Source organism: Pungitius pungitius, chromosome 5, assembly GCF_949316345.1.
Source record: "Pungitius pungitius chromosome 5, fPunPun2.1, whole genome shotgun sequence".
Classification (NCBI taxonomy): Eukaryota; Metazoa; Chordata; class Actinopteri; order Perciformes; family Gasterosteidae; genus Pungitius; species Pungitius pungitius.
This window is the reverse complement of record NC_084904.1, coordinates 4,036,860-4,063,136: the sequence shown is the minus strand read 5'-3', so window position 1 is coordinate 4,063,136 and position 26,277 is coordinate 4,036,860. Positions and strand designations below refer to the sequence as shown.

Sequence of the window (26,277 nt, the reverse complement as noted above, 5' to 3'; positions counted from 1 at the left end):
GCTGGAAGCTCAAGAATGCTGTAGAAAAAATCTGATAGCAGCTGATTGATTATTAGCAATTATCTCGGTATTTGGCCTGGATTCAAGCGTAGTATTAAAATGAAATAACTTTTTGGAGGATTGCGCCCAAAACTTTTGGTTCTAAGCAGAGCGATAATTCTCAGCAGACAGGGACATTTAAAACACACACACACACACCTACGCACAGAGACAGAGAGATCGTCACTCACCCCGAGGTCTATCAGTGATCTGACTGCTATGTGTGCAGCCTCCTCCGAGCAGCTCTCTGTGAGAAACGGCACGCAGGACCATGTGAATCAAAAGAACAGACACATTCCCAATATAGAAAAACCATGTCGGGACAACGGAACAGAGCAGTCACAAGTGGGACGGATTACTTTCTTATACGATTTAATTCGGGTTAGTTTTGTTTGTCTTATATGTTTATAACGATGCCAGGTTTGAACTCACCGTAGTGCTGCTTCGTCCGACTCGCTGTGTCACACAGGTGGGAGTGCATCACAGCCACAATCTCTGCCTCTGAAACACACAACAGGTCTATCATCATTGTACATTCATGAGTGGGGGGGGGGGGGGGGGGGGGGGGGCGCACTGCAAACGGCTCAGGGTTGAACATCTAGAGACACAGAGAAAAAACACCAGCATTCATTTGATGTGGATTTAATTCACAGGATACTCTGGTTCATTGCCTTGAGTCAGCGGTGACTTTTCTTTTTTTTTTTTACATCCTTTAACATGAGTGTCACTACCCCTCTTACACCAATCAAAGATGACATAAGTACATAATATGTACCTGGCAGAGGTGTGTGAATCAGGTCCAGGCCGCTGGTCGCCCAGCACAGCGTCCTCAGATGACCAGCGAGCATCGAGCAGAGGAAGAAGAGCAACTCCGGAAACTGGCTCGGCTGGCTTATCTGGGGACCGTGGACGGGGGCAGGGATTTAAGAGCATTTTCTGCTACGATGGGCGCACGGCGGGTAAGTGGGTCGGCCGCAGAAAGTCACACGCCGGCACAATGTCATAAGAGGAACATTTTCATGTGGATCCAAATCTCAGTGCGGGTCAACTCAGTACGAGGATGGGATGCTTGCAGAAAAAAAGTTCAAGTAGGTAGAAGGGATATACAAATGAACTGAAACATTTTCGCCACAGTACGCCATTTTCATAATTTCTAATTTCATTAATTTCCCTCTTGCCACACGGGTGGGATTTAACAAAACAACCAGTAATGTGCAATAAGGACATTTACTTATTTTAATGAAAGTACCTGCTTTTTTAATGCTGTTATGTCAAAAGCCCCTTTAATCCCCCGAGCTCTCGCTCTTTTACAGCAGTATTCAGTATAGAATGTAGCTTTATGTATCTTTTATTAGGATAGGAGAACTTTACCCGTCTCAAGTCTCTGCACACTACACAGCCAAACCTAAGTGGTCCACTGAGCATTGCACCCATATGTGATTTAGAGCATTACCTTCTAAATTAGCAGGCTTTAATATTCTGCCAGAGATCAAGGCTCTCTGCTAAATTTTGGAAGCTGGCAGCAGGGATTTGCTCCCCTGTTGGACCCAACCGTCGTTAGTGAGGCCTTCGCACTGAGCCCGCCTCACATTCAGGGTTCATGCTCAGGGGGTTTGAGGTCAGGGCCAGTGACTTTTATTCATAGTTGCATCTGGTAATGAGCGAGACCAAGACATGACTCTATAAATAATTAAACAGCGTGAAATGGGGTCATTATAAACATGTGATATGGAAATATATATGGCCAAGATTTCATACGTTTTATTCGGGTATCAAATGCTGAACAAGGCCAGGCCTTTTCTCAAGAATGAGTCATTATGGCAGCTTAACTTTTTATTACCGCAAGCATGCAACTTGGGACCACCTGAAGTGGATTAAATCAGGTTAACTGATAACGGCTGTGGAGGTCTGCTCTGAGGTCCCGGGAGAAGGAGGGAGAAAGGTAGAAAATGTTCAGAGTATTCAGAGTAGAGAGTAAAAGCATTGCAGTAGAGGCTGCAGTCAGGGAGAGGATTTTATACAGGTTTGGAGTAGTGGTTTCCAACACGCTTTTCTTGAGAGGGATACAAGTACGGGGTCCCGACGAAAGCAGAGAGTCAAACAATGGCCGCACTGGATGACAGCGTGTTTGAGCCCAGCTGGGTGTGCTGCTCTCTGAGCTGATGCCCCCATCATCTGCAGTGGTTTGAGGTAGTCTAAGTGTGTGCATATCCAACCATCTTTTGTAGGACAAATGCATGTTGTATTGCACATCAGTTTGCGCACACGCACACACACACACACACGTGTGTTTTGTATGAAGCACTTGAAATGGCCTTGTGGTTAAAATGTGCTATATGAATATAATTGCTGATTGCTTCTCAGCCCCATAGAGCGAACCTGTGTGACCTTTCTCCACTCAGTCTTACATCTTTTTCCTCTAATTTTTTCTTTTTTTTTTCATTGTATTTTTATGTGGAAAACTGAAATAAAGTGCTTTATCCATAAGATATTTCTTCCTATCCGTGCACCTGTGCTTTGATAGCTGCTCTCGCTTTACAGTTTCACATGCACTCCCGAGGCTCTTGAGCACTGGCTGTTTTGGTCCCTTTGGAATATGGAAAGCTTTGTCGTATTGCTTTGAAAAAACCCCGCACATAACAGTCATGACAGTCAGGCTCCTTTTAAAATGACGCACCCTGCTAATTGACATTCAAGTTCCATGACGCCAGTGTAGGTGCTTTTGTAATGGAGATTTAGGTCCTTCAAAGTTCTTTCTTATGTGGAGTTTGTGAGGTTTTTTTTAACGTGCCCAGAAGGCATTCATCCTTTGTAGGTCGGCTGAGCATTGAACATTTGTTCTGTTCATATAACCTCTGGTGCTTCACTGAGGCATGTGTAGAAACCAGAGGAGCCCAGCGGTGCTCTTCTGTACCTTGTAGCAATGCGAGTCCTGCTCCTCTGCCTCACAGTCAGAGTCGCTGCAGTAAGGGTCGTCAGAGGTGGTCCAGGTCACAGCGCCCTCCTTCTTCCAGTAATCACAGATGGGAGCCTCTCTGGGAATCTACAGGGTAAATGAACAAATGCTTCAAATACTTGAATTGAGTGTTTGAGTCTTATGCTGGCATTTCCTAATTAACGTATAATGACTTTCATTACTAAATTAAAGATTAAGTCTCACAACTCACACAAAGTCTATTTACACCAAATTCCATCATCAACCTGCTGTGATTGAATTCCCTGAGCGTGTAATTGTCAGTTTTCTGATTTAATAATGGACTCCACTTGTTTTAGAATTTAGCTTCCCTTATTGTACTAAACAAGTCCAAAGTAAGAATGTATACATCTAGCAGATGAGAAGTAAAATGGTGTTAGATTAGATGATCTTGGCAGGTAAGAAGAAGGCTGCTGTCTGTTCCTTGGCCATTTGTTGCTGACAGGTTTGTGCATATTGGGATAGTTGTTATTCATCTTTGAGAAAAAATGTCTTTCTTACTTCTTCCATGATCAGGATGCCAAAGCGTACTAGACTGTCAACTGCCTCCAGAGCGAAATTAAGGGATGACTGACAGGGCTGGAGGGAGAAAGTGGGAGAGAGAGAGAGAGAGAGAGAGAGTAAGATAGCACTACAACGTCACTAATTATTGTACTGTGAAAAAATACATAAGGATATTACGGAATATTTGCACATTATTTATTTAATCATCATCTGTCCTTACTGAACAAACATCTCATCCGTCATGCTATTAATGTTTTTGTGAGGGAGATGATAATGGTTAAGTTTAAAAGTGAAGAAAGGTAGTAGTAAACGCAGTTTAGTGGAGACGTAGCAGAGATCAGAGGAGCAGATGAAAGATGGCCGGCAGGACGGTGAGAACGGCAGCGATCATTATTTCCGGTGACAAATGGAGGACTGTGTAAAAGAGCTGCCAGCAAAAGAGACAAGAAAGTGCAGCTGCTGAAATGAAAGCTGAGCAAACAGAAAAAAGAAATAGCATTTCTGGCTCGGATTCGGAGCACTTTCAGTCGGCCTGATGGATAGCGCACACAAACACACACACACACACACACACACACACACGGTTCAAACCTCTCTCGGCCTGAGATACAGGCAGGATGAATGGCTGTTCAGCTCCATTAAACATCCATTGAATGAGGCGCTCTATGTGTGTGTCTGCCTGTGGGTGCACAATATGAATCCCGACTCACTGGCATGAAGCCCGGAGGCAGGAGGTGGCAGAGCTGCAGGGCTCGCTCCATCAGCTCGGACTGGCAGAGCACCACATCGAACTCCATGTCGCCGTTGACCTGCTCTCCGTCCACGCCGCCGCTCCTCACCCTGCTGCTGACGCCACTGTCGACCAGCTCGCACAGCATGGCCGACACCGCACACGCTAGGAACACACACACACAGAAAGATTTAATTATTCGCTTAAATAGACATTGTAAAAAAACTATTATACTGTCCAAACTTAAACAGGCCTGAAACTGTTTCTGCCCGGGGAGGGAATAAGAAAACTGTCTTTGGTTAATTAATCAGATCTGCTGATGAACAGGATTGAGTATTTCATTCTTTTTATTCATACTTTTTATCCCTATTAACTCGCTTCAATGTGCTGGTGGGAAAGTCTTGACACCCAGATAGTTTTGTCACAAAAAAGGAAAAACACTGAACACCGACCATAATGAGGAGGAGTGCTTAAGTCCATTTTGTACTTTTACCTAAACGGTGCTTAACTTCGTAGAGATATATTGGACCACGGTCCAGCTGAACAGAAGGCGAGTGGCTCGGTTATCTGAGCTTTTCTGGGCTATAAGATGCAGTTCCCGGTGAGCTCATTAATGGCTGATAACGGCGTCCCGATGCTCAGCGCTCTCCGGGTAAACACTGTGGGGTCTATCACCATGAGGGACTGGATATAAGAGGAGTGACGTAGAGACACTGTATACAGCTCTATCAGCGGCAGTGACCTGTCAATCAAAGTAAACCCGCCCTAAAGCACACATGTTTTATGGTCAACTGACTCTAAATGCACCATAATTCACTACATAAACATCATGCTGTATTAAGGAAAACTTGAGATTGATAGCATAAACCCATGTTTACGATGTTTACTGAGGGAATAATTCAAGAGAAGTAGATTCATTTTCTCATCTTGTCTTTCTGAAACCGGAGGAGTTGCCTCTTGATAGCCAGTAAAAATGCAATTTCAAGACCCTACATGTGGAATGGAACACTTTTCAGTAATAATGTGGATTGAGACTTTTACTCAAGGAATGTGCACGACAACTGTGTCTGTGGCAACATTTCCAGAAAAAATGGTAAGAAACGCAGACCGAGGAGCCCTGAGAGGCAAGATCAAAAAACAAATGTGTCGCCATATAGAACGAAATGGAAATCGTCAAGTTCGTGGCTTAAGGTTAAGGGTTTTTTACACTTATACTTCTGGATGTTACACAACAAAATATTATTATCTCAATATAGCATCCATGTATTAATCTATAGTACACTCAGAAGCTATGAGCACAAAGCATACTGCCCACCAGCTCCACTTCCTATACAACCAAAACACGCCATGCAGCAGCGATGAATCATACAGGCCAAGTACGTTCCTGTTCTTCACACCACATTATTTTTAACTTAAACAACTATGCTAAAATGGGGCTGCTGTATCTGTGGCTTCATCCCAGTCTTCCTGTTACCATGGCCGAGCAAATGTAACATACTTCCGCCATCAGATGATTACCATAATTTTGACTTATTATGCAGTTTCCAACACTTTCACTAAAGAAGAATGCCAAAATGCTGCAATTCCTCATTATCCCGGATTATGAAAAATGCCAAGGTTTTTAATATCCTCGCTGTCAGCACTAACTGCAAGGTCAGGGAGAGATTATGGTTATGAAAAATAAACTGAAGGGTGCCCCCCTAATATAAGGAAGGGAAACACTGAGGTACAGCACTTCATCCATCATCTTTACATGGCATACATATGTTAATCGTACAATAAGTGAGAAGAGAAAGCTTCAGCTGAAGAGCTGCACTGCCTCCTTTCACTTCAGTGGATACAAAATGAGTGACTTCCTGCACAGTTCCCCGACCGCTCTAAACTTTGCATCTAACGTTCAGAATATATAAAGAGCATAGACTTTGGAAATGTCAAGTAAAAACTGGTTTTCGATAGTGAAAACAGTCGGAGCCAAGGCCTTCCATAAAAGATAATGTGTTGGAGAACAGAGGAGGAAATTTAGTCATAAACGTTAAAGTGAAAAACCTAAAGTGACTCACCGCCAACAGCCTCCGAAATGAAGGTGTGTGTGACAATCTGGGCATGGAGGCTGAGGTGAAGCGTGGCAGCACGTGTAGGACGGGGAACAATAACGGGGTCGCTCCTACAAGGTGGGACACAGAGACAGTAATGGAGACGGAGGCTGGATTTTAGATCAGCAACACAAAGTTTGCTGTCCAGCGCTGATCGCAGTGCTTTGTTTCTCGAGTTGCTTCCCGACGGACAGAAGAACACAAACCTAGACGGCGCCGCGGCTATGACGAGGTGAGGGGCGAGCAGAGAGAGGGAGCAGCGGACCACCTCCTCCAAGCTTCCCCCGAAACCCACGTCCTTGTTCCGGAACAGCACCTCCTTGGTGAGCCAGGCCATGTCTCGACTCAGGGCCGAGGCGCTCACGCCCTGCCGAGGGGAGAGAGAGGCTTTTGGTCCAGAGGCGCGATGCCGAGTTAACAGCCTGGTGGGCATGACTCAGAAATTAACACTCTCATAAAACCCATTCTGTTTATGAGCCCCTCGGAGTAACGATGGATCCTCAGTGGCGACGGGGGCGGATTTTTAAACTACATTTTTAAGCAGGTCTGTACCTTATGGTGTCTGAACAGCAGAAGACTCGACACCAGACTGGTGGACATAACAGCTGTGCAGGAGGTTGCAGCTACAAAAGAGACAAAGAAAGACAAACACACACACACAGATAATGCAGAACAAAACAAAAAACGCTTATGAAGATGTGTTTACGATTCAGCAGGGGAAGATAATCCTGGACCTACAGTAGATGAGGTGGAGGATGATGGCGATGCTGAGGTCTCTCTCTCGATGAGTTTGCTCTCCGCGTTCAGTTGCATAAAGAGACGGTGGCAGGAGCCACGACATCCGCCTCCGCCCGAACACACAGGCGGCTCTTGAGTGGATAAAAATGATACGAGAATAGGAGGAAGTCAGGAATCGCTTTTGGAAAGTTAGGGCTTTCATTAGAGCAAGCTTAGCATTTCTATCCGGCGAGACCACCCCAACCATCAGGGAGGTCAATTTCATTGTTAGCGGTGGACTCGAATGCAATTTCCTCTCGTCGATATCAGCCGCATTGTGTTATCTCCCTCGCTGTACAGTGTCACAGCTGTGCAGTCAGAGCACCGCAGGTCACTGCTCATGAAAACCAAAGGTCCCGCTGACACTGCTCGTCACCGAAAGAGTTCAACCGGTGCAACATGGGGCGTGGGCCGATACGGTGAGGAGGAGGGGCGGGGCCTGAGTGAGCCGTTGGCTGTAGAGTCCTCGTGGCAAAAGGACAAAATCACTTTTTTAATACAAAAAGTTTGTTTGGCCACACAGGATTAAACAATCGTACCCATACCCAGAATCCCCACAATGTCGGTAAGAAAATAGCGACGGTTGGCCTTCGAAGTGTGTTGCAGTAAATTAGACTCAATATCAAGGGAGTTACATAACAAATTTAGTAGTGATCAAGTATTTATTTGCTTTAGCTGAAAGAAAACTATTATATTACATGGAGAGTTTCTGTGATGCCCAATTTGCTTATATTACATTTGTGGTTGAGGAGGAACGAACATTAGCTACGATTCCGGTAAACTCTGAAGGGCCATTATGAGAGTTCTGATCATAACTTGACACCAAATTTCAGGGAAATCACAAGAACACTTAAGTGGAAGTAAAATAACCCCGCAGCCACCCAGCAGCCTTCAGGTGCATGCTAGCGCCAGAAAACAGCAGCCACATCACTCGAAAACAGCGACACATTTCATGAGCCGCTTATCTAGGGCTACGCTGTGGCGATAGTGTGTTATTTATGAGTCTCAGCTGTGTGTGCGTGAGGGAGATATGCAGCAGTGTCAGACACAGTGCGCCATATCGGGCTCTGTTAACACAGAAAACCTGCAGAGAATGAAAATGTTCATCTCACACAAGAATAGCAAATGGGTGGAAAATCAGTGTCTTTCGTGTGAGGAATTGTTATGGTTCGTGAAATTGAAAAAGGCTTCAGCAGAGACGCAGTGTTGGATATACATGTCAACAATGCAGACACAAAGAACTGGAACTGCTCACATGCATGCTGATAACAATCCGATCCAACTATCAGGCTGTGCCTCTACTTCCTGTTGTTGTCTCTCTGGGACTTTTGAACATTTAAAAAAAAAAAAAAATCTGCATCCCACGCTCTCAGAAGAATTAAACACACAAGGGGAGAAGCCACTCCCAGACGGGATCGAGCATGGATGTTATTTTCTTTCCGTTATCTTCTTTTCCGCTGGCAGACTGTGTCATGTAAATGTTAATTGCACCAAAGATGAAAATGCTCATTGTTGCATATGTGCCAGATTCAAGGGTTATTTTCAAAGTTTGAGAAAAAGTAACTTTTTGGGGATTTCGCAGATGTTAGATAAAACACAATCCAAATCCGTGCACCATTGTGGTTTGTGAGTCAACTGGCACACATGTGTTGTGTCTACACAGCGTTTGGGGTAGGGTGTAGTGGAAGGGGGGGGGGGGTTACCTATTGTTGAGGATAACAGGCAGCAACAGGTCCTGCAGAGGGAGCCATTCATCTACTCTGCACCTCCCTGAGTCACACATCTCCTAAACACGTAAAAACAATAATATGGATAAAAAACATGCACAAAGTACAATGCCTAAATCCACCAATATCCAAGGGACATCATACCAGGTTTACTTTAAAACATTTAATCCCAATCTGGCCTCACACAGTACAACTGTTGATTAGTATGCATTGTCCCCACAAAATAAATGAATGAAGGAATAAATCGTTGCTGCAGCCCATTTCCTCCCGAAATAAATGCCACTGTGGTGAATGAATCAACTCTACTCAATACTGAAGTGAATCTGGCACTGTCCAGACAAATCTGTTCTTGAATACAAAATGCAAGAGACTCCAATACGCATCGTAAGCCCCTTTATCATTTAGGTAGAGTGTGGGCATTTTTTTTTTTTTTAAGAAAACGTCAACTTTCATCTGTAAAAGCCAAGTCAGTTTGTCCACTTCCAAGCCGAGTAAAGTTTCTAGGAAGGCTTCTTCTTCGCCTGTCCAATCTCCACAAGAAAGCACAAGATGATTTCAAGGAAAAGAAAAATAGAAGCCTCCTTCGGTTTGCCGTTTTCCCTCTTCCCAAAATGTTCCTTTTTCTACTCACTACTGAAGATAATAATAAAACTTGTATGAACCATTCAGGAAAATACCACTTATTGGTGGCACGACCTGCCCACACTCGGCTGATGTGTCAAACGTTGGTTACGTGCCACAAAGGTTGGCCGTCACTCTTCTAAATAGCCTTCACCTTGAGAGAAAAGGGCTGAGCGAGGTGGACCCTCACGCTTCCATTCGGTCTCCTCCAGGGTAGCGACCACAACCACCGAAACAGAGAGCCTAAGCCAACCTGTGAGGACACACACACACACACACACACACACACACACACACACACACACAGCCATAAGAGTCAAACATACAGAGTTAGTGATTGCATTATAATGAGACCTTGTCTTTAGGAGGGTCATTACAGCAGCAATAGCACTAATGAGCAGCATCTACGATGAGCACAAAGATTAATAGGCGGCCTGAGAGTGTTGGTACTAGAACTGTGTGTTCAGTACTGTGTACTGCATGACAGAACAAAATGATGAGGCGAGGTCCTTATTATGGCAATTAACCGGCGACACCCACTCACCACTGTCCTCTCAGTACAGATAGCAGAGAGAGAATAATAACAATCACTCTGCTTTAAAAAAAAAAGAATGAATGCAAACCTCATAATCGCCAAGGGCAGAATAGCAAATCGTTTGGTTGTGAACCAAGAATTTTAAAAGTTCCATCATCAACGGCTATTTATTTGGATTTTAAGGTGGTTTTGACACTGTAGGACCCCATCAGAAAATAATCAGGTTAACTCGTCTGACCCACCGCAATGTTCTAGGAATTACTTCACTGTTAAAGAATATTAACAAGGCAACATAATTGTCCTGTTTGGAATTTCACATCCTCTTCATTGTGCCTCAGTTTAATGCTCTGTATCGGAACAATGTTAAACTACATCGTCTTCATCACGTCAAATTAAATAAATCAGATTAACCAAAATATGTCAATAGTAATGGATTAAAGTTTCCATTATGCTTGGCGCATGTAAATTAGGTATAATGTATAATAAATAATGATGAATTATGTTACCCTGGATTCATTAAGTTACACTGTGTGCTACTAAATCCATTGGTGGCAGAATTAGTTATGAACCATTCCTAATAGTTCTGGGGTTACAAGATGATTCCTCAGCACATTTTCCAATGGTTCATTATGGATGCACATCAGTAATAGTTGATATCCTCTGGAGGGGTAAGTGACATTGAATCTATAAATATGTGCATGTGTCTGTGGCTTGAGCTCAGACCGAGTCAGGGCCTTAAGAGGGAGTGTGATAGTGTGTCAAAGCCTCTGCTACAGCTCCAACGCGTTAAAAGAAATCAGGCCAGACATTAACTGACCTCCTGTTTATAAAACCCGGCGTGTATCCGTCCCACCTCGCGCAGCGTCTTTGCCTCAAGACTTTTGTGGGGCTCACCTGACCTCATCTGAAATCTGCTACTTTAAAACAAACATGTTCCTTTGCTCCTGAGGATTTCACAGATGGTTCACATTAAGCAGTGTTTTTATGTGCGCTAGAGAGTGTGTTCACAAGCAGCCACCTGTGTGTTGATCTGTGGGATACGGTCGTAGGAGATGCCCACAGCCACCAGACTGACATCGGGGACAGATCCCTCTTTGATGAGTTGTGTGACGTGAGCCAGCCACCGGCCACCTCGACCAGACTCCGCTGACACACCGACGCTTATCGCCTGACTCTCATCTAGCAGCTCACGCACCAGCTGACAAAGGGAGGCAGGGAGGGGGGGGAGGGGACGACACATGGTTAGCATGTAAGCTGAGGGCCGTTCCGTTTGCGGGTGGCACGCCGCATGTAACCTGTATGAACTGAAAATAAAAAGATGAAAAGACAGAAAGAACCTGACTCTGGAGGGAATGTAAAGAGGCAAAAAGCAGGCACGAAAAATAGCAGAAATGAAGAAAGGCACTAAGGGGAGATACTCCTCTCACCCCAAGTACCGTTTTCACATCACAGGCAAGAAAAATTCAATTACCATTGAGCAGCAGCTAAGCAGGCCTACACTCAATAAACAATAAAAGGTCTATTAACATTGAAATAGAGCCAATAAACAAGCCTGCCTTCACATGCAGGCAATAGGCTTAGCCCCATGAACGCTAAATGAAACATATTTTTTAAAACTTGCTACTTCACTTATAAACAACCCGCGTATGTTCCACTGTGGCTGTAGTCTTGTGGATTGATGCCAGACTGCGGCGTGCTATCGAGCTCTATAGCACAATATGGATCTTAATAACGTCAGAAGCTTCACTAAATGAAATACATCTTCAGACAATTTGATCAAATACACCGGAGAGCTCCCCTGCCGGGCATAGACAGGAAGATCTTGATGACGAGCAGGTGTTGATCATTGATTAAAAAAAAACAATAAACAGATAGGCAGCATTAGGCAAAGAGTACAAAGAAGGTACACAAGGACAGTGTGATGGATGCAAGAGGAGGGAGGAGAGAGCAGGGAGCCATCAACACAGACCACATTAGTCTCCAAAGCAAGGCCAAAAAACACAAATGACCTTCCCATGAAAAAAGAAACAGCCCGCTCAGACCTGCCAAGCTCACACAATCAAGCTAACCACCATTCTTCTAGTTTCTCCGCCCTCTCCTCATTGCTTTGTCATTCCGGCCAACTCAAAAGCTACAATCTTGGAAGCAAACCCCAAGCTGCTTGGTCATTTTGACAATGAATAGAGAGTGGGATGAGACCAGGGGAATGAGGGCAGGTTGTATTCTGAGTGAGAGGCTGACTGTGATAACACGCCACTGTGAAGGGAAAGGAAAAGTGTGTACGAGAGTGAGTAGGCATTGGACCCGAATAACAAATGCTAAACAGCCAAATTATAATGACAGGTATCTCTTGCTCATCCTGCAATTTTATATAATTACGTGCCATCTGTGAGGGTTCTTTTTTATTTACACCAAAATGCATTAGCGACGGGTTTTCTGATTCGTGACCCGGCGCTTTGATTCCATTCATATATAAACAGAATGTTTATGGGTTCAATTGAGAAGCTAATGAGCAACTGTTGTCAGGCCGGGAAGGATTGTGCCGAGGGGATGTTTTCACGGCTTGTGACTCTCAGAAAAGGGAACATGAAACCTGAATTAGCTTTTGACTGTTGAAGCGGTCATGTGTACGTGTGTTGACAGTTAAGATTCTGTGGCCTTTAGCGTACCGTACATTTGAATTGATACAAAATATTTGTCATTGGGTAGTTGTGGGAAGGCGTCCATAGCAACAAGCTCCAAGCAATGCTATCAGCTAAATTAGCTTCTCTGAATGAGTCTTTGACAGCAACACCTATGAAATAATCATTTTAACTAACCTGCTCCTTGACTTGTGGGATGAAGCCGTTGAGTTGGTCCATCACTTTGTAACAGACTTTAATATTTAAGCAACGGTAGTCTGGTTTGCCAGCACATTTGGTTCAGATATTCATGGTCCCTGGGGGTTTACTCCTACTGGACTGATCCTCTAACTTTTTCACCCAGAGCCCCCATGAGGCTTTACTTAAATCCCGAAAGACCTTCAATTTAGCGGAACATCGGCACATTCTATCTCACCCCAAAAGGTTCTGTACAGTAAGTCGTGTAAGACTTACAGAGGTCATGACCAGTGAGTACAGACGGTCGCTCTCAGCATCCTGCTCAGTCAGTGCAGAAGGCGGCAGGAGGACCACTCCGACTTTCTGCAGGATTGATCTATAGGAAGGACACAGAATTAATTGAATTTAAGAAGCTTGGAATGACGATCTCAGCACAGCATGAATTAAGATGGTACATTATAACTATTAATATCAATATATGAACCATTTAGGTTGTTTGTATTGAAAGTATTATTATTATAGAAAGGGGGGTGAAGGGGGGGCGGTTCCTGGGGAGAGGATGTCGCACCTAGAGATTGCTTTTATGATTTTGGGCCATACAAAATCTTTGAAGCTGGATGTGTCAGTCGGTTGGTCAGTCGCCAGACTTCACATTACATGTTATTTAGCTGACGCGTTTATCCAAAGCGACTTACAATAAGTGGTTTTCAACCATTAGAATACAAACTCAGAAGAACTTTATTTATTATTTATGTGGGAAGATACTGGTTTGTGTGTGTGTGTGTGCATACCTTAGAAAAGAGCTTTTAATGTGGAGTGGACAAACAGTGTATGGGACCCTCAGGTTGTGACCGAAGAGCACCAGAGGGATGAGAGCGCAGTCCGCAGCGCTCTGACGCACGTACACATAAACCAGCGGGCATTCCTGCATTACAGAAGAGAGCAGATTTGGTTAAACAAGATTCTTCACATTATCATTCATTATGCCCAACAATGATCGACTGTGCTCAGGTGGCACCCGGGTTAGGAGAGGGTTTCTGAGGACTCATATCCAATCAATATTAAAATCAAGCTCAACAGTGTATCAGAGTGAAAGAAAATACACTGATGATTTATTTATTTATAATAATCTTATTATTTTGACACTGTAAAAGTGTAGTAAGTATTCACGCAGATATTAAGGTTGTACGTGGCTAGAAGTTTTAAGGGACTGAACTGTAGAAGTGGACATACTGCAATTGTTTTGATCAAAGTCAACAACAAGTCTATCATCGTGTACACTATCTTTTGACTTGTTTTCCCCAATTACAAATGTGGAATATAAAATGGGAGGCGACTATTGCAAACTCAATTATGTATATTAAGGAAAGTCAAGGCAGATAGAACATGATTACACTTTTTTAGTAAATGATTGTGTACGTTAAAAAAATGCAATGAGATCCACAACAAAACATTACACACACACACATATGTGTGTGTGTAGGAACCGCTCCCCCTTCACTCCTCTTTCTATATATATATATATATATATATGTCTCATCTAACTTTTTGTTTTATTTGCTCTATATATATATATATAGAGAGAGAGAGAGAGACTTTCAAAGCCATGTTTAAATGGGATGAATATGAATTACTTTGATGTGTCAATAACAGCAAATAAAACAAAAAGTTAGATGAGACATGCAAGTCATGGTCTCATTATACTGATTAATTACAGACCACACATTGTACATGTTTTGAATACAGAACTAAAATACATTTTTACAATTCCCCATTCTTTAAAGGTTTTCAAAAATGCATTCAGACAAATTAAAAAAATAATCCCCAAAAATGGGAGACAACTAAGAGGATGTAAGAACTTTGGAAATGAGCCAAAAACAATTGAAAACCACGAGCCTCAACAGATCAATTTCCTGTGTGGATTTGCCTTTGTTCACTTTAGAGAGCTAGACTAAAGCCATAGCTCACTGAATTCATTCATGCCCTTCTTGAACCTCTGCAGCAGAAGCCTGACTCTGGCGTATTTACTTGCACTTATAAAGTCAACCGTGTAATTAGAGCTGTGTAGTCCTTTGTAAAAAAAGGACAATAATTAAGTATAACGTGGCCAGAAAGAAACTAGCAAGCTTTAGCATTTTCCCTTTTCCCCCCCCAGACTTTGAAGAGCCGTTGTACATTTACTTAGAATGAAAAGTACCCGTATACAAGAGGGATTTGTAAACACGGGCCGTTATATGTTCACCGTCTCATTAGATGGCTGAGCACATCCTGAATGTGGATGTGCGCTGAGCCAAAACATCATGCTAGTGTAAATTATTGGATACAAATTATGCTTTGCATGTTTCGCATGAAAAGCTGACACCCTTGGGGAGGCAGCAGCTCATGCCAGCAAATTGAATCATCTGTGTATTAAATAAGTCTGGCGATTTGGTCTGCATATGTATGTGCGTGTTTGTAGATACTTGCACCTCTTGTGAGGCTCTGTGCAGAGCCGGCAGATGGTCGAGGTTAACTTGGATACTGCCAAACACGGAGGAAAACATCTTCAACATCACCCAGCTCAGGAATCTAGTCGGGGGAGGGGGGATGGGGGGTGGGGGATGGGGGAGAGACATGTATGCAAAGAGGAGGAGAAAAAAATAATTCATGACAGGAGATGATGAAAATGTCCACAAGGGAAAAAGAGACGGATCCACAGCGAGAAGAAAAAGAAGCCACCAAAAGGATGGAGCTGAGCCTGACATGTAAACAAGATAGATGGGAGTGTGACAACGTGGAGAGGAGACGGATAAGGTCGAGGGAGAAACTGATGACACAGGGAAGACGCAAAATGGAAAGCGATAAAGAGTGGTGTGTGTGTGTGTGTGTGTGTGTGTGCAGTTGCAGATAGAGACAGAGGTCGAGGCTGTGAATGCAGGAGAGGGGGAGGAGAGATTCCTATGAGCGGGAGACAACCTAAAAAGTTCATTTAAAGCCACATTAGAGCGTCCAGGACATCTCTCCAGACACCAGCAAAGACTTTGGGAGTGAGTGGGCTCTATGGCCTGCACGTCCACAGGTTTATGTCTCAGCGGCTGACAATCATCTCACAGAGCACGGCGAGCACCTGGTGGGTAGTCATGTGTGGGTACCAACACACGCGCACGCTGACAAACATCCCACACGGCGAGCAGTGAAGTGGTTGAGAGCCGTTTCTTGGTTTGTCTCTCCCAGGTGGCACCAAGTTTAGAAAGCAGTGTGGAGTATTTCCGTTTCTTTCCATTTGGCGTCATTGCTGCTTGTTGTCGTAGGGCAGCAGGAACATACGAGTCATTTTCGGGGGAATCCAGCGGTGTCGCTGTTAGTTAGTTTTATCGCACCGTGGACGGTTCCACAGCTGTAAATTCCACACCTCTGTGTGTCTTCTCCACAGCGACGGCTGCGGATGCCCTGGGGCACGGTACCTTTAGGGGATAAGGCCGGCACTAGTCTGCACTTCTATTACTGTCGAGAAATCCTGCCAAAAGACCAAAATTCTTTCTCGCTAAACAGAACAACCTCCTGCCTGTCTGTTGCTCTCAGTCCCACAAGCAGATTTGTTTTCAGTGAAAAGAAGTCAAGAATATAGAGTTCCTTGAAACTGCTGGTAGCGTTGGCTTTTACAAACACACATTACTATTACATCGTAGGATGGTGTCCATTGTTATATCAAAAAAGAAATGTCTGCTGTAGCAAACATTTGGCTCAATGGTGTCTTTTAGACAACAATCCCAGCGCTTTTTAAAGACTATCAACAAACGCTTTATGGTGACTCGCCAACAATGTAGCTCTGCACGTCTTAGCGCTTCGTTGCTTTGATCGCTGCTACTGTGAACAAGAAAGTGAATCTCAAAACTTCAATCATGCTAATGATAGAAGATATTACTCTATTTGATCCTTTGAACTCAAAGGCTTGCTTGGTGCAGCTTAAAGGCAATACATAGATATAAAAAGTAATCAATAGATGTACACACACAGGGACACACATGCACACAAAAAACGCGCACCGCAAGAAGCCAGGGGAGATGCAGGTGTTAACGATGGAGGGGAGTGGTGAGAGGTGGCTGAGCTGCCCTTGGCCATCTCTCCCCTCCTGCGCATTGTGCTCCGCTGTGAGCGCCTCCTTCACCCTGAAACACATGGTCACAAGACAGCACAGTTAACACCTCACAAAGCCTCTTCTGTGCTTCGTGCAGAGAGAAATGCCTTCCAGTGAGACAACAACCACATCCCCGAGTCAGGAGGTCACCTTACATAAAAGGTTAAACTCAATGACACCCAGGGAGAGACAACAAGAGATGGGAAGACACACGTTGACAGTGTTTATTCTCTCTGCACAGACCCAAAGATGGTGTTCATTGTCTGCATTTCTGTTGGCGCCTCTCACCTCCTCTCCTTTTTGTTTCCCTCTCTCTAGAACTACGGGAGCCTTTCATTTTCTGTATCTATGCCTTTCATTTATTTACTCGCTGCAGGTATTCCTCCTCCTCCTCCTCCTCCTCCATTACCTTTTGCTCTGACAGACTCTGTCCAGTCTGTTGCTAACAGGGCTGGTGTAAATCTTGCACCCACTCACAAACAGCACGCAGCACACCCTCCGCACCAGCCAGCCTCGATACCTGCAGTACAAAAACACACACAGAGCAGGGCGAAGACATTTTTGACAGGGTGAGTGCGTTCGGGACTGCAGCGTTTTTTGTTTGCCCAAAGGCCGTGGATGTACCTGGTCTGCGTCTCCTTGATGCTTAGCAGGTTTTTAAAGCCAAGGGGAGAGGTTGGTCTAGGCGTCTTTCGCTGCGGCACGACAGAAGAGCACACACAGACAGACGTCAAGATAAAACCAGATCTAATTTGTTGTATTGAATAAATAAAGGCCCATGCAGGTGAGGGATGCCATCTGAATGGTGGCGTCTAGCGAGACCTCGCTAACAGCTTGCCACTGTTGCAGCACGTTAAGTGTGTGCGTGCCACGTGTCTGCCCATCACAGCAGTCCTCCTCCTCCTCCTCCTCAGCACACTCACCAGACTGTCCGGGGTACACAGGCCACAACACTGGCCAACCACCGGCCTGAAGTTGCCCAGGCAGGGAGTAGCCAACTTCAGCTTTTTCCCGATCTTTGATTCCCATGACAACTGAAAAAAGAAGAACACAAAGTGAACCCCACGAATAAAGGAGGGCAACCGCGGATGTCTCTTACCACATTTACTGTATGTCAGTGACTAATTAACACCTCGACGATGGCCCCCGGCCCTCGAAGAAAGCTTTCAGCTCCATTTCAGGGCTGCTGGACTGCATCAGAGCTAGTTTGCCGAACGTGGCATTTCATGGTGACCTTGCTGTGTCTAATTCTGAGAAGTACAAGTCAGAGATCCTTGATAGAAGTGAACATGCAGCTTTAGTCGCTCTTCTGCCACTGGGACGTCACTGCCCATTTATTTCCTCATCTTGCAACAAAAGGTCAGGCTAAAATTATATATTGACCTGCTCCATTTGAACACAGATTCACATGTGGTTACTACAGTAAATATGTCAATGTTGATATCTCAAGAATAAAAGAATAGCCAATTGACGATTGGCTCTTGATTTCATTTGAAGTTTGTTGTGATCTCGGTGTGCGCTGTGATTGTGTTAACTCTGAATCCATCCGAGCGTGCTACTCACTGGTGTAAATATTAATAGGGCGCCAATATTAGAAGCAGTCTCAAGCAATCAGAGCCCATCAGGTATAAGCAGCTTGTGTGCTGACGCAGAGGCCAGACTGTGTACTGTATACTAATCAGACCGCAGCGCTCTGCAGCTGGCCGGTTTTACAAATATCTGGGCTGTGCAACATTTCCCATCAATGATCACGTGTGCGTGTGGGCCATTATCGTGAAATGAGGTTTTAGTTTAGGATTCAGACTGATTACCCTGTTAAGACTAAATTAGCTAATGAATCTCCAAAAAATCAATAACACTTTCTTGAAGTTGAATGACGATGATGGATACCAGAAAACGGCAGAGCAGCTGAATGAATTAGTACCGTACCAAGAAAAAGTTGATTATAAAAGAGAAAAAAATTATGGTTTTGAAAAAGCTTAGATGGAACCATCAATATTTCAAATAACTATACTTGTGAGACGGTACAAAGAAAAAAAGGGCTGATTTATGGGAAAATGTCCTTTGACTTGACATTGTCATAAATACAGCACAACTATTATTTGTCATCAGAGAATAGGAAGCCTTTAAATTTTTAACCTTCATGGGTGGACATTGAAAGCAACTGTATTTTAGGAACGATACATTATGTGCTGATTACTATTTTCTGTAGAAGACCTGGAGATTGAGATTATAAAGTCATGTTAAAATGTTGACGTATCCCTTTAAAGAAAATATTCAAAAAATAAATCTCATCAATCTCTGTTGGATGAATATGATTTATTTATATATTGCATCCTGTGGTTTGATCAAACTGAGTAAGGCGCATGTGGCTGCGCATGTTTGGTGACTGTGAAGGCGGTGTTCTTACCGCGGGTCTGTTTGGTTGGATTGGTGGAAGCATCATGTCTTCGTCTTTCCCATCAGTCTTCTCTTGCACCATGGTGAACCCCCTGCAGGCTTCTACTCAGCGGCCTGGGGGAGAACGGATCAGAGGACACGCATATATTATACAGTCACTTAGGAACAGTGTATTCGAACATTCTGTGAGCACGTTTTGATTTGTGAGCTTTGCAAGAACAATTTTGTGACTTTACACAGGGCAGTGTTTTCTCTCCTTCAAATTTTTGAAAAAAAGAGACACATCCACACACACAATCGCAGTGTGACGTTAACTAAATTTTATCTTCTGGTCGTTTGGCAGGAGGGAGCTGATAGCCTTCACCGATCTATCAGCCGATGCCCCACAGCTACTATTTCACCCCTCTAACCAGCTCTTCTTCCCCTGCACCGCCCTCAATTGTCTCAAATTTGTACCTTTCCATCCATTCTATTCAGTTAAAAAGTTGCTTCTTGCTGGCGGTTTCCTCATTGTTTCCTCTTATTGGAGTTGTGGCAAACTTTCCTTTTAAAGTTTTGTGGCCCCACTTCGTATGCAGGAAGGAAGGAAAGAAGGACATAACTGCCATTATGAGATTAGAGATATAGAGGATCCAAAGGCTGCCTTTGCTCAGCCACTTACAGGTGGAGCGGGCGTATGCTCACTGGAGGGTTATTAATCATTAAAAGCAGGGTACATAGCCATCAGCCGAAAAACAGCTCTTATGTAAGAGACGCTTTGTGTCCGCTGGGAAACACAGCAATGAGAGTTGCCATTGTAGGTCACGATGGGATGGCGATTAAATAGGTCATCTAATCGATAGCACGGGCAGTGTTGTGGCTCCATTAAGTGATAATCAGATATTAAGAATTTAATACCAATCAAAAGGCAGTGATCACTGGAGAAAGCTGCGCCAGTGTAAAATCCTCCTTTTAGTTTTCTTGCTTTGTCTCTACTACAAAAGAAACTACACTTTGACTGCTGTTGCCCTGTGACACAAACTCTCTCTTCCACTGCACCAATCGGATTCAGGGGCCTCCTCAGGTCCAGTGCCCACTTCAAGGCTGGGTTTGGTGCAAAAACTAAAAAGGTACGATGCCAGTAACAATAGCGGAGACACGGGCACCAATTTGTCACACTGAGCATTGCATGGTTATCATTATCATATAATGGTCATATCATGGTGATTAGTTCGGGAAAATAGTACGCTAGCGCTTTTTGTTCATGAAATAGCGAGAAGCCTGCAGGAGACATGTCCACGATTCTAGTTCATGACGGGTTCAATGAGAATCCATTTACTAACCACATACAGATAACAATACAAAATCAATGAATACTACACAGAGATTTCTCACTATAAAGTTGCGTGGGAGACTTTTCTTTTGCATCCGTGTCATCAACTCGGTTTAATCCCACTCTGCCTCATTAACGTTGCTAATTAAAACTTAAGACGTCCCCTTTGGGAGATGCTCCATTTCAACTGGCTCCACATTGTCACGTGCATTACCATCTCTGGTGGGAACAAAGACATTGCTGAGAGGGTCCCAGGGCCGCTGGGATCCATTGCACGTGCAGAAGGTGACGGAGAAGACGAGGCAGCAAAACAGGTAAGTTGTTAAACTGGAAATAATACAGCATCAGAAACCCTTAATAGGTTTTTATAAGCAACTCCAGGGGGACTGCAGGAAACAGCTAGAGACAAGAGGAAGCCAAGACCACAAAGACGCTTGTCCTCCTCAGGCTCACAGTCCTACCTGTCATCAACAAACAACTTCATTCACACACTAGGGCCGAGGAGCAAGACAGCTTTCACAATCGGGGGGGCGCACGTTCTGCCTTTCTACCAACTTGGCTCATCCTCTGTCCATGTTAATTGATCAATTATAGTCTTTCATTTATATGCTGTAGTTCACTAATGTGATGGCCCAAAAACCATGAGGGCCCATAATGAGAAGAGATTAAAAATCAGAAGCCATTAGGAGCCGTCAGGCTGGATTAGATTGGGATTCATTCAAGAGCAGCAGTGGAAGCGACAGCAGCTGTCTATAGCTGCCCAAAATGCTGCTGTGATTCAAGGGGGCATATCCTTATGGTAGATTAGTCAATGTACCCATTTCTATACATGTGTAGTTAGTGTAAACGTTCCTCATGCCAGTATGGTGGCGGTGTTGGTATAGGACAAACATCACTGTCACACACACACACACACACACTACAGCCATGTGGCTGAAGTCACAAGTAAACACGCCCCACGGTGTAACGTTAATAGAAGTAAAGCCAAAGTCATGTACTGTGTGTCTGCGCTGGGTGAGCTGCCATTCCTCACTTGAAAAGAAACAGATTAGTAACCTCCAGTAAATTCAATCAAAAACAGCCACATGAATAGAAAATCAAGGTCTATTTGTGTAAAGAAAGCAGTGCATTACCTTTAAAGCTGCAGAAGGACAATTTGCCTAAAGACCCGCTGACAAAAATGATTAAAGGAAACACCCAGAAAAGAGCAGTATTCCATATTTGGATCACTTGAAAACAAAAACAAATTGGGCCAATTTATGTTAATTCACAATTCATTTAGGCCTCGGGGCAGATTTTCTTTTTCTCCACCCATCGACAAAACGATTGATTACCATTAACAGATTTTCTTTGGTTCACTGCAGCCCTAAATTGTATAACAAATTGACAATTTCGAGAATAAACAGGAACTATCCAACCGCAATTAAGGATCTCTGAGTTATTGCTAACAAGACGGGGACTAATAGAGCAGTATTTAATATGTAGATCACAACTCCTTTCTGTCCTGGCTCCTAAATGGTGGAATGAGCTCTCTGATGACATCAGGACCGCAGAGAGCCTCTACATCTTCAAACTAAAGACTGAAGACACACCTCTTCAGACTAATGGCTCTTATCGATAACAAGTTATAAATGGGCTTATTAAATGACATTGCACTTTCTTGTTTCTTGTTCTTCTGACTTTGTATCCTTTGGGTTGAGATGCCCTTATTGCAAGTCCTTTTGGATAGAAGCGTCAGCTAAATGACACGTAATGTAACGTGTGCTTAATGAGAATTAAAAGGGTCGCTTGATACTCCTGCTTTACAGACCACATCATGCAGCATAAAAAAGATAACCACAGATCGCACATTGCAGGCTATAACCAGTCCGCACCGGGTGAAAAAAAAGTGTCAGCTAAATGACATGTAATATGAGAGTGTGGCTGAGATGTCTAAAATAGTACAGTACTAATTGGTGGAAGGTAGACACAGACGGAATTGATTCAGTTCGAGTCAATATGCAAATTTCAGGAACATTTCTAAAAACGTCCATATTGTGCAGCCCTAGAAAGCAACTCAAGTCCTGAAAAGTCCAGTATGTTACCACAGGTCAACTCTGTGAGGCCTTGACCTTTACTGACAACAGCCATTCTCTTAAGCCTGGAACACACCAAGCCGACGGTCGGTCGTCGGGCAGTTTTCGTGCGTCGGCAGACTAAATCTCGGCGCAGAACGGACGTGCTACTTGGCCGTCGGGTGTTGAGAATCGGCTTGGTGTGACGGGGCAACTTTGGACCCAGACGCTGCCGGCGTGAGCCGGCGTCTGCTCTCGTCGCCACTAGTTCGTCGGCGTCGGCTTGGTGTGTTCCAGGCTTTAGTGGCATAATGTGGTAAAATCCCTGTAGAGAGCCTCTGATGACAGTTACACTGCAGGGGCTCTCCCCACACCAGCAAGACCTGTTATCTGGCAATGGTGTGTGCTCGGAAAGGATAACTCCGGCGATTCAGACTCTGAATCTCAAAGTAGCTTTGTTGTATTGGTGCATAAATACAGTTATTGAAAACAAAATGAAGAACAAATAATCCATAGGCTGTGGCGTTATAAGAATGCATCCATGGCCTGCTTACGAATGTTATGGTAAACACGCGTACATCCATGACCCGGATGCCTGAAATATCATTGCTGAATCATCTCTGAATCAGAAGCTGTGTGCATCACGGAGCCACAGAGAAACATTGATTTCCCTGAACAAAAGGAATTCTTTACCTTTACGCTCTGCTCCCTGCCTTTAGCGTCACACTGCTTTTGCTTTCAGGTCTGAGGTACAGTGCCTGAAGAAAACCCTTATGTAACTGAGGGTACACAATGAGACTGAAAGGGTTTCCACACTCTTGCAGAACTATGACTAATTTGACGATCTACTAGCTATTCACTTATTTGGTTCATAAGAGCTTTAGAGTACAATACTTTAACACAGGAATACATCTGACATTAGAGGAACACATAATCCTCTTAAAAAAATCAAATAATGAAATCAGCTCTTGCATAATGTCAATATTCAAAAAATGATTAAATAACAATTTACATGATAAAGCCATTGGCTTCGCTCCTCCAAAATGAAACCATTCGGTACGTTCAGCATTGGAGATGACGGCAGCCACAGAAGATTCTCACCGTTACTCGTCTCCTCACACGCAAAGACTGTGACGGTATTTGTATTTTTATTCATTCTACCTTTTTAATGATACAGCTGATTTATCTCGGCTGTCAGGTGGATCCTACGTTCTACGCTCTTCCTCCCTGGACAGTGGCAGTGTGTAGGGCTGTCCAAAATTTCTCAAAAATGATGTTTGAAAAAACATTGTTTAAAAAAAACATTCGAATATATTCGGTCAATAACAGGAGAAATGAATACGAGACATAACTATTTGTATAGGCAATTTCATATTTAAACAGATCAAGAGTTTTGTGCAAGCAATTTAAGGTGGTGATTCGTGTCCCAAATATGTGCTGTGGTAAACATGGAACTTTTCCTTGGGATGAAATGGCAAATAATTAAACCAGTGCATGAAGCTGTGGTTTCCGGGGATGGAAAGATATTTCTTTGCCATCTTGGCGACGTGAGGGTATCTCCCAGAGCCCAAAGTTTTCCACCATGCTTTTATTGAGCAGGTATTGGAGACTCTAGTTCATAAACCAACATCTCTTTTCGAAGCAGCAGATTGATGTCCTGGTCTGGTCTGTCCGTGCAATACGTTTCTCCAAAGAGTCCCCCACACAGCAGGCGGCTGGTGGCGGGGTTGTCCGGCAGCGGCCTCACTGCATGCCACGTTTGCTTGTTTCTCTTCCAGTATACATGCACCTCTCTGCTCCTCTTTTAAAGGAATGAGGCGATGAAAGCAGGCATCCAGATAACTCACTTTGTTAAGCAGCATGAGTGCATTCTTGTCCTCTCTATCTGTGATGATCTTTGTCTTCATCAATGCAGGTGGTTCTGGTTCGCCTGGCGTTCCCTTGTTTCATTGAGCGAGCAGAATAAGTTTTAAAGGCGGTACGGCCAACGCATTTGGATATTTGTTGAAATGGCTTCTGTTGCCACTTTAAAGGGTTTAAGGACCTCTTGCACTTGCAATATATAATATAATATGCGTTGACATTAGATTGACAGGTTTGCATTTATCCATTGTGGTAATTATATCCATACACAGTAAATCAATTAGGGCAATCATTTTAACTATTTAAAGAAAAAACTGTTTTGCATTTGTCCAAGGTATTACTATGCTCACCTTTTCCATTAGTGACCATTTGCTTGCCAGCTCCATTCCTGACAGTTTTTTCTTGAAGCAGACACAGCTACGTGCTCATTTCATATGTGCTGTTCCATCGCGTTGCACAGTCAGTGATCAGCTTCGCCGTTTTCAATCCTAAAAGTGGTCGTTTCTGCTTGAGGAGGTATCTGTGGCCGGAAGATTTGCTGAAATGTGGGGCTGCCACTTTAAGCCTACTAACAGGGATTTCAATGGCTTGCACCCTGAGCCCTTACCCTTTTGAAGATGTCTCTCCACTGCATTCATGTAATAAGTGGCACTTTGTATGTCAAAAACATCCAAGATCTCTTGAATGCATTCACCTACATTCTCTGCAGTGTGGCTTACATTAAGCTCTTTTGTTCTCTTGTTATGCATTTCCCAATCATCAATAATCCAATGGGCCGTTGCCGTTACATAGGATGTCCACCCGTCCGTGGTAAGAGCCTCATCTTTGTCTTTATTTTCTTCATTTTGTTATACAATTCTACGATCCTATTGGTGACTGTTCCACCACTGGGGATCCGGTACCTCGGTTCTAGTGCTTCACAGAACTCCCTGCAGCCTATCCCATCCACCACACTGATCAGCCTCATGTCCTTGCATATGAACGAAACTTTTCGTGTGCATCCCTCCTGCCGTGCTGCGGCAACGAACTTGTGGCGGATGGCGCAAAATATGTATCCAGCCGTGGCTGTTTCATGCCATATTCACTTGAGTGCACATTTTGGAGATGTAGCCTCAAGTTGCTGGTTACTGAATGGTAAGCTAACTCCAGCTTACATTGCTTACACACAACTTTAGCTGTAAGCTCAACAGTGGGACTCCTGTGTGACCTGTCCCTGAACTCAGGCGCGCGCCCACCCGCAAAGTAGACCGTCGGCCTGCTGCGGTTTTTCTAACATTTGAATATTAATTTTCACAGCTTTTTGAATACATATTAGAATTTAGAATATTCGTTCACAGCCCTGGCGACTGGATTCGAAGACTGAAAGTCCTAATTCAAAAGTATGACGTCAAAATGAAAGGTCATAGAACAGGGAAAATGCTACTCTGCTAAGTACTCTGCTTTAAGTAGAGACAAAACCACACATTAAGTTCTTCTCAAAATAAGGATAATTAATTAAGCAATAAGGTAACCCTCGAACTGTTACATTATTGGGATAAAGTACAGCCTCAAGTACCGTATTTCTTTTAGAATAATAACCAGCAAAATTATAAATAAATAATAAATAGCTGCCTTTCAGGACAAAATAGTTGTAGCCACCAAACGTTGTTTATCTATATTTTAGTGAAAAAATTGTCCCAGTATGTGCACGTAAACAGCATTGGGTCCCGCAC

The 26,277-nt window shown here is 43.8% G+C and overlaps 1 protein-coding gene across 1 annotated transcript in view; it reads right to left on the bottom strand.

Moving 5' to 3' along the window:
• Nucleotides 1-26,277, bottom strand: part of gpat2 (glycerol-3-phosphate acyltransferase 2, mitochondrial) — an 85,034-nt gene that overhangs the window by 2,700 nt on the left and 56,057 nt on the right. Inside the window, exons 2-22 of the mRNA XM_037482672.2 lie at nucleotides 19,347-19,450; nucleotides 17,860-17,970; nucleotides 17,561-17,631; nucleotides 17,346-17,456; nucleotides 16,845-16,967; nucleotides 15,288-15,387; nucleotides 13,611-13,744; nucleotides 13,096-13,195; nucleotides 11,019-11,198; nucleotides 9,620-9,718; nucleotides 8,821-8,903; nucleotides 7,079-7,209; nucleotides 6,893-6,963; nucleotides 6,547-6,707; nucleotides 6,308-6,411; nucleotides 4,228-4,412; nucleotides 3,515-3,592; nucleotides 2,954-3,082; nucleotides 815-935; nucleotides 472-540; nucleotides 231-286 (exon numbers count right to left, since the gene is read on the bottom strand). Coding sequence (XP_037338569.2) covers nucleotides 231-286; nucleotides 472-540; nucleotides 815-935; nucleotides 2,954-3,082; nucleotides 3,515-3,592; nucleotides 4,228-4,412; nucleotides 6,308-6,411; nucleotides 6,547-6,707; nucleotides 6,893-6,963; nucleotides 7,079-7,209; nucleotides 8,821-8,903; nucleotides 9,620-9,718; nucleotides 11,019-11,198; nucleotides 13,096-13,195; nucleotides 13,611-13,744; nucleotides 15,288-15,387; nucleotides 16,845-16,967; nucleotides 17,346-17,456; nucleotides 17,561-17,631; nucleotides 17,860-17,970; nucleotides 19,347-19,418 — 2,289 coding nt within the window. The 5' untranslated portion in view covers nucleotides 19,419-19,450. The remainder of the gene's footprint in view (nucleotides 1-230; nucleotides 287-471; nucleotides 541-814; nucleotides 936-2,953; nucleotides 3,083-3,514; nucleotides 3,593-4,227; nucleotides 4,413-6,307; nucleotides 6,412-6,546; nucleotides 6,708-6,892; nucleotides 6,964-7,078; nucleotides 7,210-8,820; nucleotides 8,904-9,619; nucleotides 9,719-11,018; nucleotides 11,199-13,095; nucleotides 13,196-13,610; nucleotides 13,745-15,287; nucleotides 15,388-16,844; nucleotides 16,968-17,345; nucleotides 17,457-17,560; nucleotides 17,632-17,859; nucleotides 17,971-19,346; nucleotides 19,451-26,277) is intronic.